Raw genomic sequence first — 13,521 nt, forward strand, 5'->3', positions numbered from 1 at the left:
CTGCGCTGGCCCACCACCAGCTGCTCTATTTAAGCTTCCTCCTCCTCCTCCTCTTTATCGTACCGCTACCGCCTTCATCTGTCTTCGCTTCGAGCTCGAGATATCAAATCATTTCTTCTCCGAGCATCCGTAATGTAGGAAAGAAAAAGGAGCTTTTTTTCCCTCTGTATTTCCGTTTATTATCCCTTTTGTTTATCTTTCTTTATTTTCGTTTTTTATTGCTCTCTCTCTCTCTCTCTCTCAAGAGAGAGATAGAGAGAGAGACAGAGAGGTAGATATATTAGAGAGAGAGAGAGAGAGAGAGAGGTCGAAAAATGTAATCTTTTCGAGGCGGTAAAGAGAAAGAAAGGGGATCCGGAGCTAAAGAAAAAGAAAGCTACGAAGAAGCCATGAAGGCCGAGGAAGCATAGGAGCCATCGATGGTGGAGCAGGAGGAGGCGAGGGGATCCGGAGAAAGAGGAATGGGTGGAGGTGGCGAGGAACTGAAGAAGGGGCCGTGGACGCCGGCGGAGGACGCGATCCTGGTGGAGCACGTGCGGCGGCACGGGGAGGGGAACTGGAACGCGGTGCGGCGACACAGCGGGCTGGCCCGATGCGGCAAGAGCTGCCGCCTCCGCTGGGCCAACCACCTCCGCCCCAACCTCAAGAAAGGATCTTTCGCCCCCGATGAGGAGCTCCTCATCCTCCGCCTCCATGCCCAGCTCGGCAATAAATGGGCACGCATCGCCGCCCAAGTATTCCTCCTCCTTTGTTTTGCGGGTTTCTCTTATCGGGCAAAGTTTGATCCTTTTCGTTCCTTTGATCCTGACAGCTGCCCGGGAGGACGGACAACGAGATCAAGAACTACTGGAACACCCGCCTCAAGCGGCGGCAACGTGCCGGTCTGCCCATCTACCCGCCGGATCTGCAAGAGGCCGTCAGGTTCGACCGCCACCATCAGCAGCAGCATCAGGCTCCCATATCGCCTCGCCCACTGACGCCGCCCCCGTTGCTAAATCCCGTCGACTTTCACCCTCCGCCGCGAATATCCCTTCCACCGCTCCCGCAGAATCCATTCGCCTGTCAGCTTGGTTTCGGGTTCCTGGTCTCGCCCCTCGCGCCACCACCCACCCCGAATTCTCTGTTTCAGCAGCAGCATCAGATTGGTCCGCCGCCACCGCTGTCACCAGCGTTCGCAGTGGAAACGGAGCTCCCTTCATGCCAATCGTACTCGGGGCTGGTCGGAGGGGACAACGGGCAGAGCAGTAGCGGGCTACTGGAGTCCCTGCTGCAGGGCACAGGCGTTGCCGAGGATATGAGGATCGGTGAGCTGTTGGCCCTGCAGGCGGCGGACGAGCAGGTCGCCCGGTGGGCGCAAATTTTCGGCGACGACGGTGACGAAGGGATCAAGGAGGCCTCTCAAGGCTTTTCTTTGGGTTCTGCCACCAAGTTGGATCGTGACATGGGTGAGTTCGGTCAAACCCAATCTCCCTGCTTCTCTTTAATGGCTCGTACACTGCTACTCCATCCTCCTCATAAATCTTCCACTGTCTTCTATGCAGGAACCGAGATCAAATGCGAGCCACCGGGTGGTGGCAGCCCCATGAAAGGCGACACATCCACGCTGCTCGACGTCCAAGCACTCACAATGTCGTTGGTCCTGAAGAGCAATGAGTTGGCTTCTTCCCTTTCCATCACGTCTGCAGACGAAGACTGCAACATCAGCTCATGGCCATGGAGCAACATGCCCGGAATCCGCTGAAGACATTGGTGTACTCAGGTTAGTTCCGAGTGTGTATCGAAGTGCCGGAGTGTTCAGACTTGGAAGTTAGTGTGTGCGTTGATCTGAATTTTTATGAATGAAATCTTCTTTATAGTTTGAGGTGTCTTTAGATACGTGTATATATATGAGTATCAAGTTGCGATGGGCTTCTGCCTTTAAGATTCGGGCTGTAGCTTTAGGATTCGGGATTTGAATTTGGATTTTGGGCTAAAAAGCTCAAACGGGCTTGTGGACCAATTTCTCATCTACCTACTGACGAAGAGACCAAAAGACTGTCCACCGCTGTGTGATTGGAAATAATATTGGGTCCCGCATATGTACTTCGCTATTGAAGGAGGTAGATTTGAGAATGGGTAGTCGAAAGTATTGCTCGACTTATAAGGCCCGAAGTTTCCACGTTACGAGCGGGATCGGACTGCGGCGGAGATGGTGGACGTCGTCCGGTACCGGCTGGAGTGGGTGACAGATACGCTCGACGACCTCAAGAGGCGCGGTCTCTTCTCCCGCAGCAAGAACGCCGAGATCGTCCGCCGCCGTTGTGACTTGGAGTACCGCCTCAAGCACCTTATCCCCGCTGAAGCAAGACATTATCGCCTGCATATTTCGGTATGAAAGGCGGGCCTACGGCCTTCGCAACCTCCGGAAGCGTACCATCCTGGGCGAGGTCATCAAGAAGGAACAAGCCCAGGAGAAGGGCGAGGGGATCGGCAAGAATAACAAGAAGAAGTGGCCGAAGCACATCTCCGATATCGCTGGGTCTTGAGGATCTCGGATGGTTATTGGATGGCCACGTGAGGTACAAGGCCGATCTGGAACTCTGGTTCGAGTACATATCATCGCAGAAAAAAAAAAAAAAGGGCAAGGGAGGATGAAGCAGGTGCGAAAATGGCATCTTTTTGTGAGTTTCTTAATATGTTCACTTTGCTTTCTTTTCCTGATTCATAATTGATTGTATTGCTTTCTATGACCATATGCTCACTTTGTTTTTCTTTGAGAAAATCTACAAAAAAATTATTAAGAAAGCTTCACTTTTTGGTTAAAAACCTTTTTGTTCCAAGGAAAAAGAATTCAGCTTCATGTTTTTGAAATTTCCGATTTGAAATTATGCATGCTACTTTGAATGTCTCCGATAACAGTTAAGTTTAATTTTTTCATCTATCTTTTCATCAATTTCGTCAAATGGAGAATGTTGAGATGGATGATGGATGTGGGAAGTTAATAGAGAAGATAAAATAAAAATATATATATTAAAAATAATTGAGTTAATTATGATTAAGGATAATATAAAAAAATCATCTAAGTTGATATGAACTTGTTCAAAGCTACTTAGCATCAGGAAGAGATAAAAGGATCCAAAAAAAAAAAACCCCTGAGAAAGAATAAAAAAATTTATGAATCTCAGTTTAACCACTGATATTGTCTTTATAGAGTTCAATGGATAAAGGATACAACAGCCGATTGCAAATAATTGGGATCTTATGTTTGTGTTGTTTTAAGTATTTAGCTACATAATTGCAAAAAGAAAAAAAATGTGGAAGCATATCCTACATGCACTTCAGATGTGGCTATTGGCCTGCTACCTCACCTTGAGTTCTACAAGTTTATGTATATTCTTTTTTTTAATGATTTATGTGGCATGAGATATACACTAGTGTAGCAATGCTCTGATGAAGTATGGGATTTGTGTGGTAAAATTTATATACTGCACAATTATTTGCTCTTTGCAAGTGATCCTTCTGAACCTGGTTGTATTTTGATTATATCGCTTTTGGTCCTGCATCATGTCGTTTTTCTTGTCATGTGACCCTATTTGTTATTTTAGCTTAGTATGTAGCTTACTCAAACCTGTCCACAGATTTCTAGATTGTACATACAAATTGAACGTATGCTTGCAAGTTGTATGATTCTGCTTTAGGCATATATCCATCCTGAAAACAGGGAGCTGTGGAGAGATTACTAAGTTATGGAAAAGAAGGTGATGATAATATTGTTGTTTTCTTTGGTTAGCCATGCCTTTGGTTATGTCTTCTATTTATCTATATATTCTTTTAATTTTATTGTCAACAGGTCAGGGCTTCGGAGCTTGCTGATACTGTCTTTTAGCGTGCTCCAAAACTTGAATGGCAGATCAACAATAGTTAATACTGGCTTGCATTGTAAGTTCTTTTTTCCGATGTCGGTATCAGCTTATTATATCAGTTTGACAGTTTATTTTCACTGTTTAAGAGGAAGTTAGTGAATATTATCGAATGAAATTTGAATTTCCAATTCCATGTTGTAGGATGTATCAGAGAATGCTGTCTTATTAATATTATTTCACACCTTTTTGTGTTAATTAAGGTTGTTTACGACAAGACAGAAACCTTGATGTAGTGGGTGATAAGAATCATCCTTACATGGATAGTTTACATCTCTGAAAATTATGGTTAGAAAAACTACAATTCAGAGGACAGTAATGCATCCTTCGTATTAATTTCTTAGTTCTGATCTCTTCTATGTAGTTGTCACAGAACTGAACTCTCTGATTTCTTTTTTGCATCCTTCATGCTGTAATGGGTGACAAGAATCATCTTTACATGGATATAACTCATCGGTGTGAGTTGACAACCAATAGCTTACATCTCTGAAAATTATGGTTAGAGAAACTAGAATTCAGAGGAGAGCAATGCATCCTTCATATTAAGTTCTCAGTTCTGATCCCTTTAATGTAGGTGTCATAGACTTTTCAATTGGAATTTACATTTTGTTAAAAGAACTGAACTTTCTTTTTTGTTAGAATGACCATCAGAAGTTATTTTTGGAAGAAGCATTTTTTTGTTTTACTGAAGGAAATTTGAAAAAAAAAGTCAACTATTTTCCTGAATTCTTGATATAAACTTATGTATTACATATCTTTTACATATAAAACATATATCAAGAAAGAAAGTCCTCACTGAGGAAAATATCTTTCTGTGAAAATTTTCATGCAGCCAAAACATACTAGTCAATGAAGAAATGAACTCCATGATTTGCTTTCTTTCTTGTAATCTTCATTCATGCAATTCATTGTTAGTTTCCGCTAGGATGGATAGGTCATTCATCAGCATCATCAAGGTCAATCTTAACAACTGCATGTTACTAAAGTAGCTGAAGATAATGGCATTAAACTTAAATCATAGATAGGAGTAGGACAGAGGTAGACAGTAGGTTGGATGAACTAGCAAGAATGCTGTAATATCAGCAACAAGAAAAAAATAATAATAATGATAACAAAAGAGATGCTGACCAGTTTATATATGGAAGTAACAAAGATAAGGAGCCTCTAGAGATTTAGTTCTTGAAATGCCTTTCATTTCTGATTCCTACTATTACTTGGTCACCCCCTCGTGACGTTGAGAAACTGAGTCTACTGTTCTTGATCACAGTGGCCTTGTTCGGCGACCTGATGCCCGGCCACAGAGGAGGGCATTCCTCGGAATTGGGTTCTCATCCCTCCATGAATTAGCAGGAGAATACACACGGAGATAGAACTGCTGGCCCAAGTACTGGCGAGCCCAGTGCTCCGACCTGATGTTCCACATGCCCACATTGTCCAAAGGCATGTAGATTGCCGACCAAGACTTGGGGTAGACCTGAAAACAAGCAGAAGCATATCGCCGTGTTACACAATCTTTGATAAGATGATAGATTTCAGTCATTCCAGTTTTGCTTCCAAGGTAAGATGATCAGGTTACTACTCAAGTTGCAGTTGGTTTGAGGAATGATCTTTAGACTTGAGATATAATAATCACCTACATGAAGATGCAGAGGAAGTAGCAAAGAGACAAGAAATGGATCCATATCAAGAATTCTAAGTGATTTCACGGAGCTTATGCTGATGGCTGTAGACTTTATGCTGGCGTAGAAAAGGGCTGGACAAGTACCTGCACGGTGCAACGAGCAACAGCATCTCTCAGATTGTAGTTCTTCCTGCTCGCTGCTGACCATTGTCCTCCATCCATTCTGCAAATGTGTGCAATTGTTGCTTTCAATCATAGCATCAGATGAAATAAAGATCACAAGGATGAAGTTTTGGATGGAAATGGAGTGTACCCGACGGTCCAGAAAGAGTATCCATCAATGTGCCATGACTGCATTGTGTTCTCATAGTTCTCAAAGACAATTTCAACGTAATCACGGAAGTTTGCTGCCATGACGGAGGTCTGGAGATAGCCACCTCCAAAGGTGGGGTTATCAGGAATGCTTCCAAGGAAAAACACTCCAGGGATCTTGTAGAAATCAGCTACTTTGAGTGGTGTATCAGCTGGAATGAAGGAGACACTATTGACCGCATATCTCTGCTTGCCATTGATGACCGGTGCAGAGTTTGCAAGCCTGATGGTTCGCGTTGTGTTGACGAGGCCGTAGTGATATGAACCCTGTGGATTTGGTCTCGGTCCGCTGGCTGTCAGATTCCACCTGGTTTTTGCATGGATAAGAAGACACACAGAGATGCCAAACGAACCAAAAGGAAGAATCAACTTTGCTAGAATGATCACAGCAATACCGAATAGATCTCGCCTGGTTGAGAGACCAGTCGATCTGAATGGTTGGACCTCCTGGCGGCGCACCGACGGGCCTTCCAGCAGAATTGCTGTAATGGAGGATGGCGGCGGTGGTCAGCACCGAGCTGGTGAATCGGGTTGAGACGACGATGAAGTAGTCCAGTGCTGGTTGATCGGCGGTGACAAGGACGGAGTAGCATTGCGCAAGATGAACATCGAGCGAAGAATAGATGTTTTGGAGGGTGTGAGACCCTTCCACCTCCACCAGCTTCATCGTGTGGCCTTGGAATCTTATGTTCAGTGATGTTGCCAACCCAACATTGCATATCCGAAACCTGTATGTTCTACCTGAAACGTGGAAGCTTGCATTAATCCGTGCATGGAGAACAAGAAGAGTTCAGGAAATCATACCTTGGTCGACGGTGAAGGTGTTGCCGTAGGATCCACGACCATTGATGAGTACCCCATCAGGGAAAGCTAGATCTCTACCACTGTCAAGCACATACTTGAGGGTCTGCAAACAGGAAACGAAGGGATCTCACAGTCATGTATTAATGCAGACTCAAGAATCACAATGGGATCTGCAGATAACAGTGGGTGCTTACACTGTGATTAGCTTTGTACCAGTCACCGATTAAGAGAGTGAAGTCCCCAGCAGGAGGAGGGAATGGCACAGGGATTAGTGGTCGACTTAGGACTCTGATGCCACCAAATCCACCTGCAGCCTTGTGGAAAGCAAGCGAGGGGAAGTAGAAGAAGCTCCCAATCTGGTCCTTGAACTGCATGACATATGTGAAGTTCCTTCCTGGTGGGATGGGGCAGTTGGTGCCATACACACCATCTTGCCATGAGTTCCTCCTCTGCTGTATCCCATTCCTGTGAGACATCCATGCGTTCATTCAGTATCATACAAGTATCAGTGTGACATGAGACATGGAAAATCCGTATGATCTGTTCAATGTGAGACACTGAAGCAAACGCCGGAAGAACTGACAGATCACGAGCATTTAATTGATGTCAGCACCTGCGGATCTAAGGAGCCTCAAGAAAACGACACAAGACGTCCTCGAACTTGTGCCCACACCCTTTTCCTACAGGGCAAGCAACGTGACCCGATCCCATTACCCGATGCCATGAAATGGCTTGTCCTCTGTGTGTGTGTGTGACCCTTGTTGCCACGGTGAAACAGCTCAGAGGTTCCCATCCATGGCAGTGTGACTCTTTTACCCTGTGACACTCTTATTTACTGCTGCTTGAAATCTGGAGATCTGAAGCTATTCATGGAACTTGCGTCGAACGAAGCATGGCATGAACAAAAAGGAGAAGCTAGAGAAATCAATGAGGGATGCTGAAGTGCTAGGAAAGCAAGATTGAGAAGGGGAGAAGGAAAAACAGTGTGTGACCAGGAGATGAGGAACGGCTCCGGCAAGCTGTTGAAGACATTGATGATAACGTTGTCGTTGGTGACAGCTTCGATCTGTGGCCCTGGGAACTGCCCATTGATCAGGATTCCCTGCGCGACCATTGCCGCCACCAAGAGTAAACCAGGATCAGGATCAGAGTGAGAAGCAAGGAAAACACGGCCAAGGAAGTGAAGGGCGCACCTGTTGCTTGACACCCATGGGCCAGATGTCTCCATATGTGATGTTCCAGGTGAAGAACCTGTAAGGGTCATCTCCCAGGACAGCAGAAGCAACAAGCAGCACGAAGAAGAAAGTAACCATGGGGCTGGTTCTTCCCATCCTTATGGCCTGGCTCCCAAGGTTGGGATCCTTCGAGACTGGCTTAAGTGGCAGCTGAGTACAGAAAGAAGAAAAGCGAGGAGGCAAAAGAGAAAGGCAGCAAGAGAGAGTGTGGAGGAGATCTATGGCCACAATATGCAAGTGGAATATAGAGCAGCACAAGAGGGTCGGCGAGGGTACTCAAGTGCACTTGTGGAGGAGAGAGGAGAGGCTTACGTCTCCTTTTGTAAAGTGTTTGTAGAGAGAGAGCGGTGTAATGTGAGCTGTCACGGGATGATGGGGGGAGTAATGGAGGCAGAGAAGCCTAGGAAGAAACTATTTATATACTGCTCAATTGGGCACATAGAAATCTCTGCTTGGTTTGTGTTATTGGGCAAAGATTCTTCATTAAATTGGTTTACCAATGCTTCAAGCAACCATGCTGATACAGTAACATATGGAGCTACACATTGCCGGTGTTTCTTGATGCTGCAGATGGTCTTGTGGGGTATATAGTTGCATCAAACTCCAACATCTCTTTAGGGTTACTTTGACTATTAACTTGGGTCATACAAGAGAAGACTTTTGGAACTGTCGCTGGTTGACCATCTCATGTATAGATAAGATTACATTGTCTTAGCCCCAAGTTCGAGTGATCCCGATTTCGATCCGATTCAATTTTAGTTGGAAGAGGACTGCTTTGCCATCATCTTTCAACTTGAGAAAACAATTCAGAGCTGATTGAATGGCTGCAAGAGACATTACTCCAAGAAATTGTTGTGATTTATTTCTTGCTTTCTGGGACCAGAGAGAACAACATGGGAGCAGGACATGTGCAGCATCAATGTCTACATCAGTCTCCTCGACATGCAAACGAGATCCACGAACTTGCAGACGTGAAGAACAGAGGTGTCCTTGATTCGAGCTGTGCACCATCATCTTCGTTCTTATGTGGACCTCCATCGAAGGGCAATAGGAAGACGAGAGAGGCCATCGCCTCCTCCTCTCAGGTTGACCATGGAGAGAGCGAGGGTTTTTTGGGACCGCTCTTAGCATGGCGAAGGACTGGTGGCAGGTCCGCTGCACCTGCTTGCTCCCTCGCCAGTGCGGTGTTACAGCTAAGCAGCCATGATTGATGAGAGCTCAGAGATGGCCCAGCGTCACGGGCGCGTCTCGAGGATTCCATTGCAAAGCCTTCCGTCAGGAACAGTCTTCTTGGATGGTCGTACACAGACAAGAGATCGAGGCATTCCGCCACCAACCAAACTATAGCTTTCGGAGGAGACGACGAGGCCCTGCCGACACTTGCCATGTCACCCTTCTCCCTTTCGTCCTTCATGCTCATTTCTTACGTCTGCACTGCAGCAGAGGAGAGTAAGGTTGCCATTCCTTAATCATTAAGATATCTTTTAGTTCGATCTATGAGCGAATGGATGATCAAAACATGCAACTTTGGATCTCTTTTTGGCTCAGAAAGAAGGATGGGGCTCTTGGGATCAGGAGGAAGCAAGGAAGCAAGGCATGTGCAGAGTCTAAGAAAAGGGGATTGGAAAGACCTTATCAGTTCTTCGTGCATGAAAAAGACATGGCAACTGAGAGACTCGTAAAACTCTCATCCACGACAAGGTTTAATGTCGCATCCAATGCACCGTCCCATTGATTCCAAGTTCTTCGATCTCGAAGAGGAGAGGCAATCCAGTATATAAGTCTCTCGAAAAAGACTCTCTGAATCTCACATCTGCGTCATTCATTCCTCCAATGATCACATCTCAATGTTGACAGTACTGATCTAAAGTGCTCTGACCATGCAAATGGAAAACCAGCTCGAGTTGTTCTGTGCAATCTGATAAATAGCATCTCAAACATAACTTTGTTTGATTTGATTCAACAGAAGCACCAGAGAATAGAATGGATTACAAACAATAGAAGAACAACAAAATTTTGTTACAAAAGAACAAATATTACAGAAGGAATGAAGGAAATGTGATTCATGGCTTTTACGAAATCGCAAAAGAGAATTCGACTCTCTTGGAAGTTTTGTTGAGTATTACATCAAGACCAAATGCTCCATGACAGGATGGAAGCTACCAAGATGTTTAAGATCATGGGGGTCATTTGGTCATGAGCTATTCCTGTTCTCAGTCTCAGTGTGAAGGGTGCACCAGCCTTGCTTGTTTGGATGGCATTCATTCCTGCCACTGTAACATTCATCCGCTTGCTGCATAGAACAACAAGGTTCAGAAGAAAATACCATAACCATTGACATTTCAAGTATGATAGCATTTGCATTATCTATGATGTTTCCAATGAGGTTTATGGTAGGAACTAATGGTTCTGAAACAACATACGCCAAAAGATTTCCTGGAAATATAAACTGATGGATTTCGATCTATCTTCGGTAATGTGGTACTATTCTGAAAGGAAAATGTTTTTGGTCCTCGAGAAATGCCAAGGGATGAAACGTAGAGTTGTATGTAAAACTGACAAAAGATCATGGTTGAATAGGTTCTCACCTTCCAGGGAAGATGCAATCCCCATGACCTGCAAGATAACAAGAATGGTGTTTTCAGTAATCAACAAGGCAATACATAGTAATACTGAAGGAGAGAATAAGAAACTAAAACATTGATGACATTAGGAATAGCAAAAAAGCTGAAAGCTTGAAGATATACACTAATGAAGCAATTGTGACGGCAAATCAGACTTGACAGAAGGGCCTAATTGTGTCACACGATGGATGACAAGAGAACAGACAGCATCTCTCAAGGATGCGAAGGCCTCCACGAGAAGAATTCTTCTGGTGCTTCATTCACCAGCACTGCTAATGTGATTTCAAGCCACTTCTATGGAGTAAAAGGCTACAAAGATCCACTACAATTCAAGTATGAGCAACTCAGCCAAGCCCTGGAATCCATCATTCTTAAAGTGGTGGCATGGAGAAGACCTTGAAACTAAGCCCAACATGAACAACTCATTCTTCTGATGTAGTCTAACCTTTCTGACCTCAGATGGTCTTCAAATGTAAGCAGTAACACAAAGAATTTACAGCACACTCTGTTCTGCTCTGCTCTGCTCTGATCTGATGTTTTCCTCTGACCTCAGTGTCCCATTTCTGATTCTGCCACTGTGCTGCCACCACCAAACATCAGTCTATTCCTCCTACCCCCCAACTCTCTCTCTCTCTCTCTCTCTCTCTCGGTCTCCATCTTCACAGTAAACCCAACTAATTCTACTACTGCTAATCTCTTTCACTCCTCCACCCAACATTATAATCCATCCATGAACTAATAGTTAGAGGTCATTTTTGCATTCATCCTTCTAATATTAGCTTCGAGCTGCAGGTAAACTAAAAACAACCCGAGACTGCAACAATGAATTAAGATGACAGACTGCAAACAGGGCAATAACAACAAGAATTAAGACAAAAATAGCTCAATTGACTCACTTGGATCAGTGGTGGTAACCATGGCGACGCCCTGGAAGTAGCAGGAGCCCGCGGCCTTGCCCTCCTTCTGGTAGTAGCTGTCGAAGGCATACGAGGCGTGACTCCTCAAGTTGTTGGGCGCGTAGCAGCTCTGCCCCGGCTGTATCTCCGAGCAGTTGGCCAGCCCCGGGCCGCACGCCCAGTCCAGCGCCGCCTGCAGCGCCCGCCGGTCCGTCACCTCCGCCGCCACGCAGTAAGTCCGGTCCGTGGTGTCGTTGGCCAGTAACCCCCCGGTACCGGCAACGCGCAGCAGGTATGCTGGGGTCCCGTTCCCGTGGAAGAGGCCCCAGCTGGCCTCCGACGCCGGCCCCGGGCGCAGGTCCTCGTCGAACAACTCGTAGATGTAGACGCTGGGGGTGGCCTCGGGGTGCAGCGGCGTTCCGGCCCGGTCGAGCACGTGGCGGATGAGGTTAGAGTTGTAAGTGCTGGCGAGCTCCCGGGTGGCGTAAGGCTCGTCCCGGCGGGAGCCGTTGGCGGGCCACCCGGTCTCGGTGATGAGCACGGGCACGGTGGTGACGTTGAGGTTGCGCATGGCTACGTAGGCGGCGTCGACCATGGCATCGAGCACGTTGGAGTAGTGGAGGAGGGTGTTGGGGTCGACCTCCTCGAGGGCGGGGGGGAGGGGCTTGAAGAGGGCGTTGTCTAGGGGGACGGCGCCGTGGCCCTGCATGAAGGCGTAGTAGGGGTAGAGGTTGAGCATGAGCGGGGCGGCGGTGTCGGCGAGGAAGCGGAGGAGGGGAAGGAGGAAGGCGTTGGCCAGGGACTGGTTGAAGTAGGCCTGGGAGGGCGGGAAGGGGTCGAGGATGACAGCGAAGGGAAGCGGGGTGGAGACCGGTATGGAGGAGAGGTTGGCGGCGGAGAGGGCGGAAGAGATGGACCGGAGGGCCTGGAGGAGGAGAGGGAGGGCTGACGGCAGCGCGGCGGGGACCTCGTCGCCAACGGCCACGGCCGAGATGGGAGTGTCCGGATGGAAGGGCAGCACACGGCGGGCGACCCAGGCGGCCGCGGTGGCCGGGGAGGAGCCCAAGGCGAGGAGCTGGTTGTTGGGCACACCAACGGCAACAGAGACGCCAGCGCCGGCGAGGGCGGAGAGAATGGCCGGGTCTGCGTCGTAGAGGCGGACGTGCTTGATCTGCTGCGCCTTGATGAAAGCAGCGAGGTCAGCCGGCGGCAGCAGGTTAGACACGTCCGTGCCAATGTTCACGCCAACGAACGGCGGCTCCGCCCGAGCTGCCGCCGCAACTGCAGAGCCCGTTATGCAGCACGCAATGTGAATCAGAAACCACAGAACTCCGAGTTAATGAATTCTTCTCTAATTAGCTAGTGATCAGCTCATTACCTGTAAGAAAAGCAAGGAAGACGAGGAGAGTGACGAACGGGGAGTGGTTCGCTCCCATGAGCTTCACTTTGATTTGGGTTTATTACTACTTGCCGGTGGAGATGTTGATGGCATTATTTTCTCGGAGGAAGTGACCTTCAGGTGGTGTTATTACTCGAATGGCTTACATCCTACTGTTCATCATGTGAGCGGAAGAGGATCTTGAGCTCGGAAGAAGCGAAGGGGGAGAGAGAGAGAGAGAGAGAGAGAGAGAGAGAGAGAGAGAGAAAAAGAGACAGAGATCTGGCAATTAATAATGGACCAAAAATTCTGTTCTTGTGGGAGAGAGAAGCAAAGATTCAAATCATGTAAATTACACATCATCATATGTCGATTTGGGATGTTTAGATGCGGGGGGCGTCGAAGAGTTGAGAGAGATTGCGTTCTCTTTCACACCGACAGCAGCTAAAGCACGCGCGCTCATGAGTGCTTGGCCTGTGGAGATGGTGGCAGCGAGGATCCAATCCAAATCTAAATCTAAATCTAATGTTCCAGCGTGAACAACTTTGTTTGGACGCGCTACGAAAGTGTAGATCACGTGGAGATTCGGACACGTGCCGCGCACGCTTCCCTTTTTGGCTTTCTTCCCTGTAGATATCTTCCAAACTAACTAATCCTACGTGTAAGAAAGGACCGAGCAAGGAATTAGACCG

General features: G+C 47.0%; 3 protein-coding genes across 3 annotated transcripts; 1 reads left to right on the top strand and 2 right to left on the bottom strand.

The window, feature by feature from the left end:
• The first annotated feature begins 78 nt into the window (after positions 1-78).
• On the top strand, positions 79-3,645 carry LOC135672646 (transcription factor MYB97-like). The gene is made up of 3 exons (XM_065181142.1): positions 79-734; positions 812-1,445; positions 1,542-3,645. Exons 1-3 carry the CDS (start codon positions 420-422, stop codon positions 1,739-1,741), a joined length of 1,149 nt encoding a protein of 382 aa, XP_065037214.1. The 5' UTR covers positions 79-419; the 3' UTR covers positions 1,742-3,645.
• A 1,231-nt stretch (positions 3,646-4,876) lies between these two features.
• On the bottom strand, positions 4,877-8,305 carry LOC103982544 (L-ascorbate oxidase homolog). Its single transcript, XM_009399502.3, has 8 exons — positions 7,890-8,305; positions 7,689-7,798; positions 6,891-7,161; positions 6,697-6,799; positions 6,288-6,633; positions 5,834-6,199; positions 5,665-5,743; positions 4,877-5,373 (listed from the first exon to the last, which is right to left on the bottom strand). The coding sequence occupies exons 1-8, from the start codon at positions 8,025-8,027 to the stop codon at positions 5,161-5,163; spliced, it is 1,626 nt and encodes a 541-aa protein (XP_009397777.2). The 5' UTR covers positions 8,028-8,305; the 3' UTR covers positions 4,877-5,160.
• Positions 8,306-9,857: 1,552 nt separating this feature from the next.
• Positions 9,858-13,478, bottom strand: LOC135671387 (glucan endo-1,3-beta-glucosidase 1-like). Its single transcript, XM_065179486.1, has 4 exons — positions 12,830-13,478; positions 11,452-12,732; positions 10,520-10,547; positions 9,858-10,224 (listed from the first exon to the last, which is right to left on the bottom strand). Exons 1-4 carry the CDS (start codon positions 12,885-12,887, stop codon positions 10,059-10,061), a joined length of 1,533 nt encoding a protein of 510 aa, XP_065035558.1. The 5' UTR covers positions 12,888-13,478; the 3' UTR covers positions 9,858-10,058.
• Positions 13,479-13,521: the final 43 nt, after the last annotated feature.

Source organism: Musa acuminata, chromosome BXJ1-4 (genome assembly GCF_036884655.1).
Source record: "Musa acuminata AAA Group cultivar baxijiao chromosome BXJ1-4, Cavendish_Baxijiao_AAA, whole genome shotgun sequence".
Classification (NCBI taxonomy): Eukaryota; Viridiplantae; Streptophyta; class Magnoliopsida; order Zingiberales; family Musaceae; genus Musa; species Musa acuminata.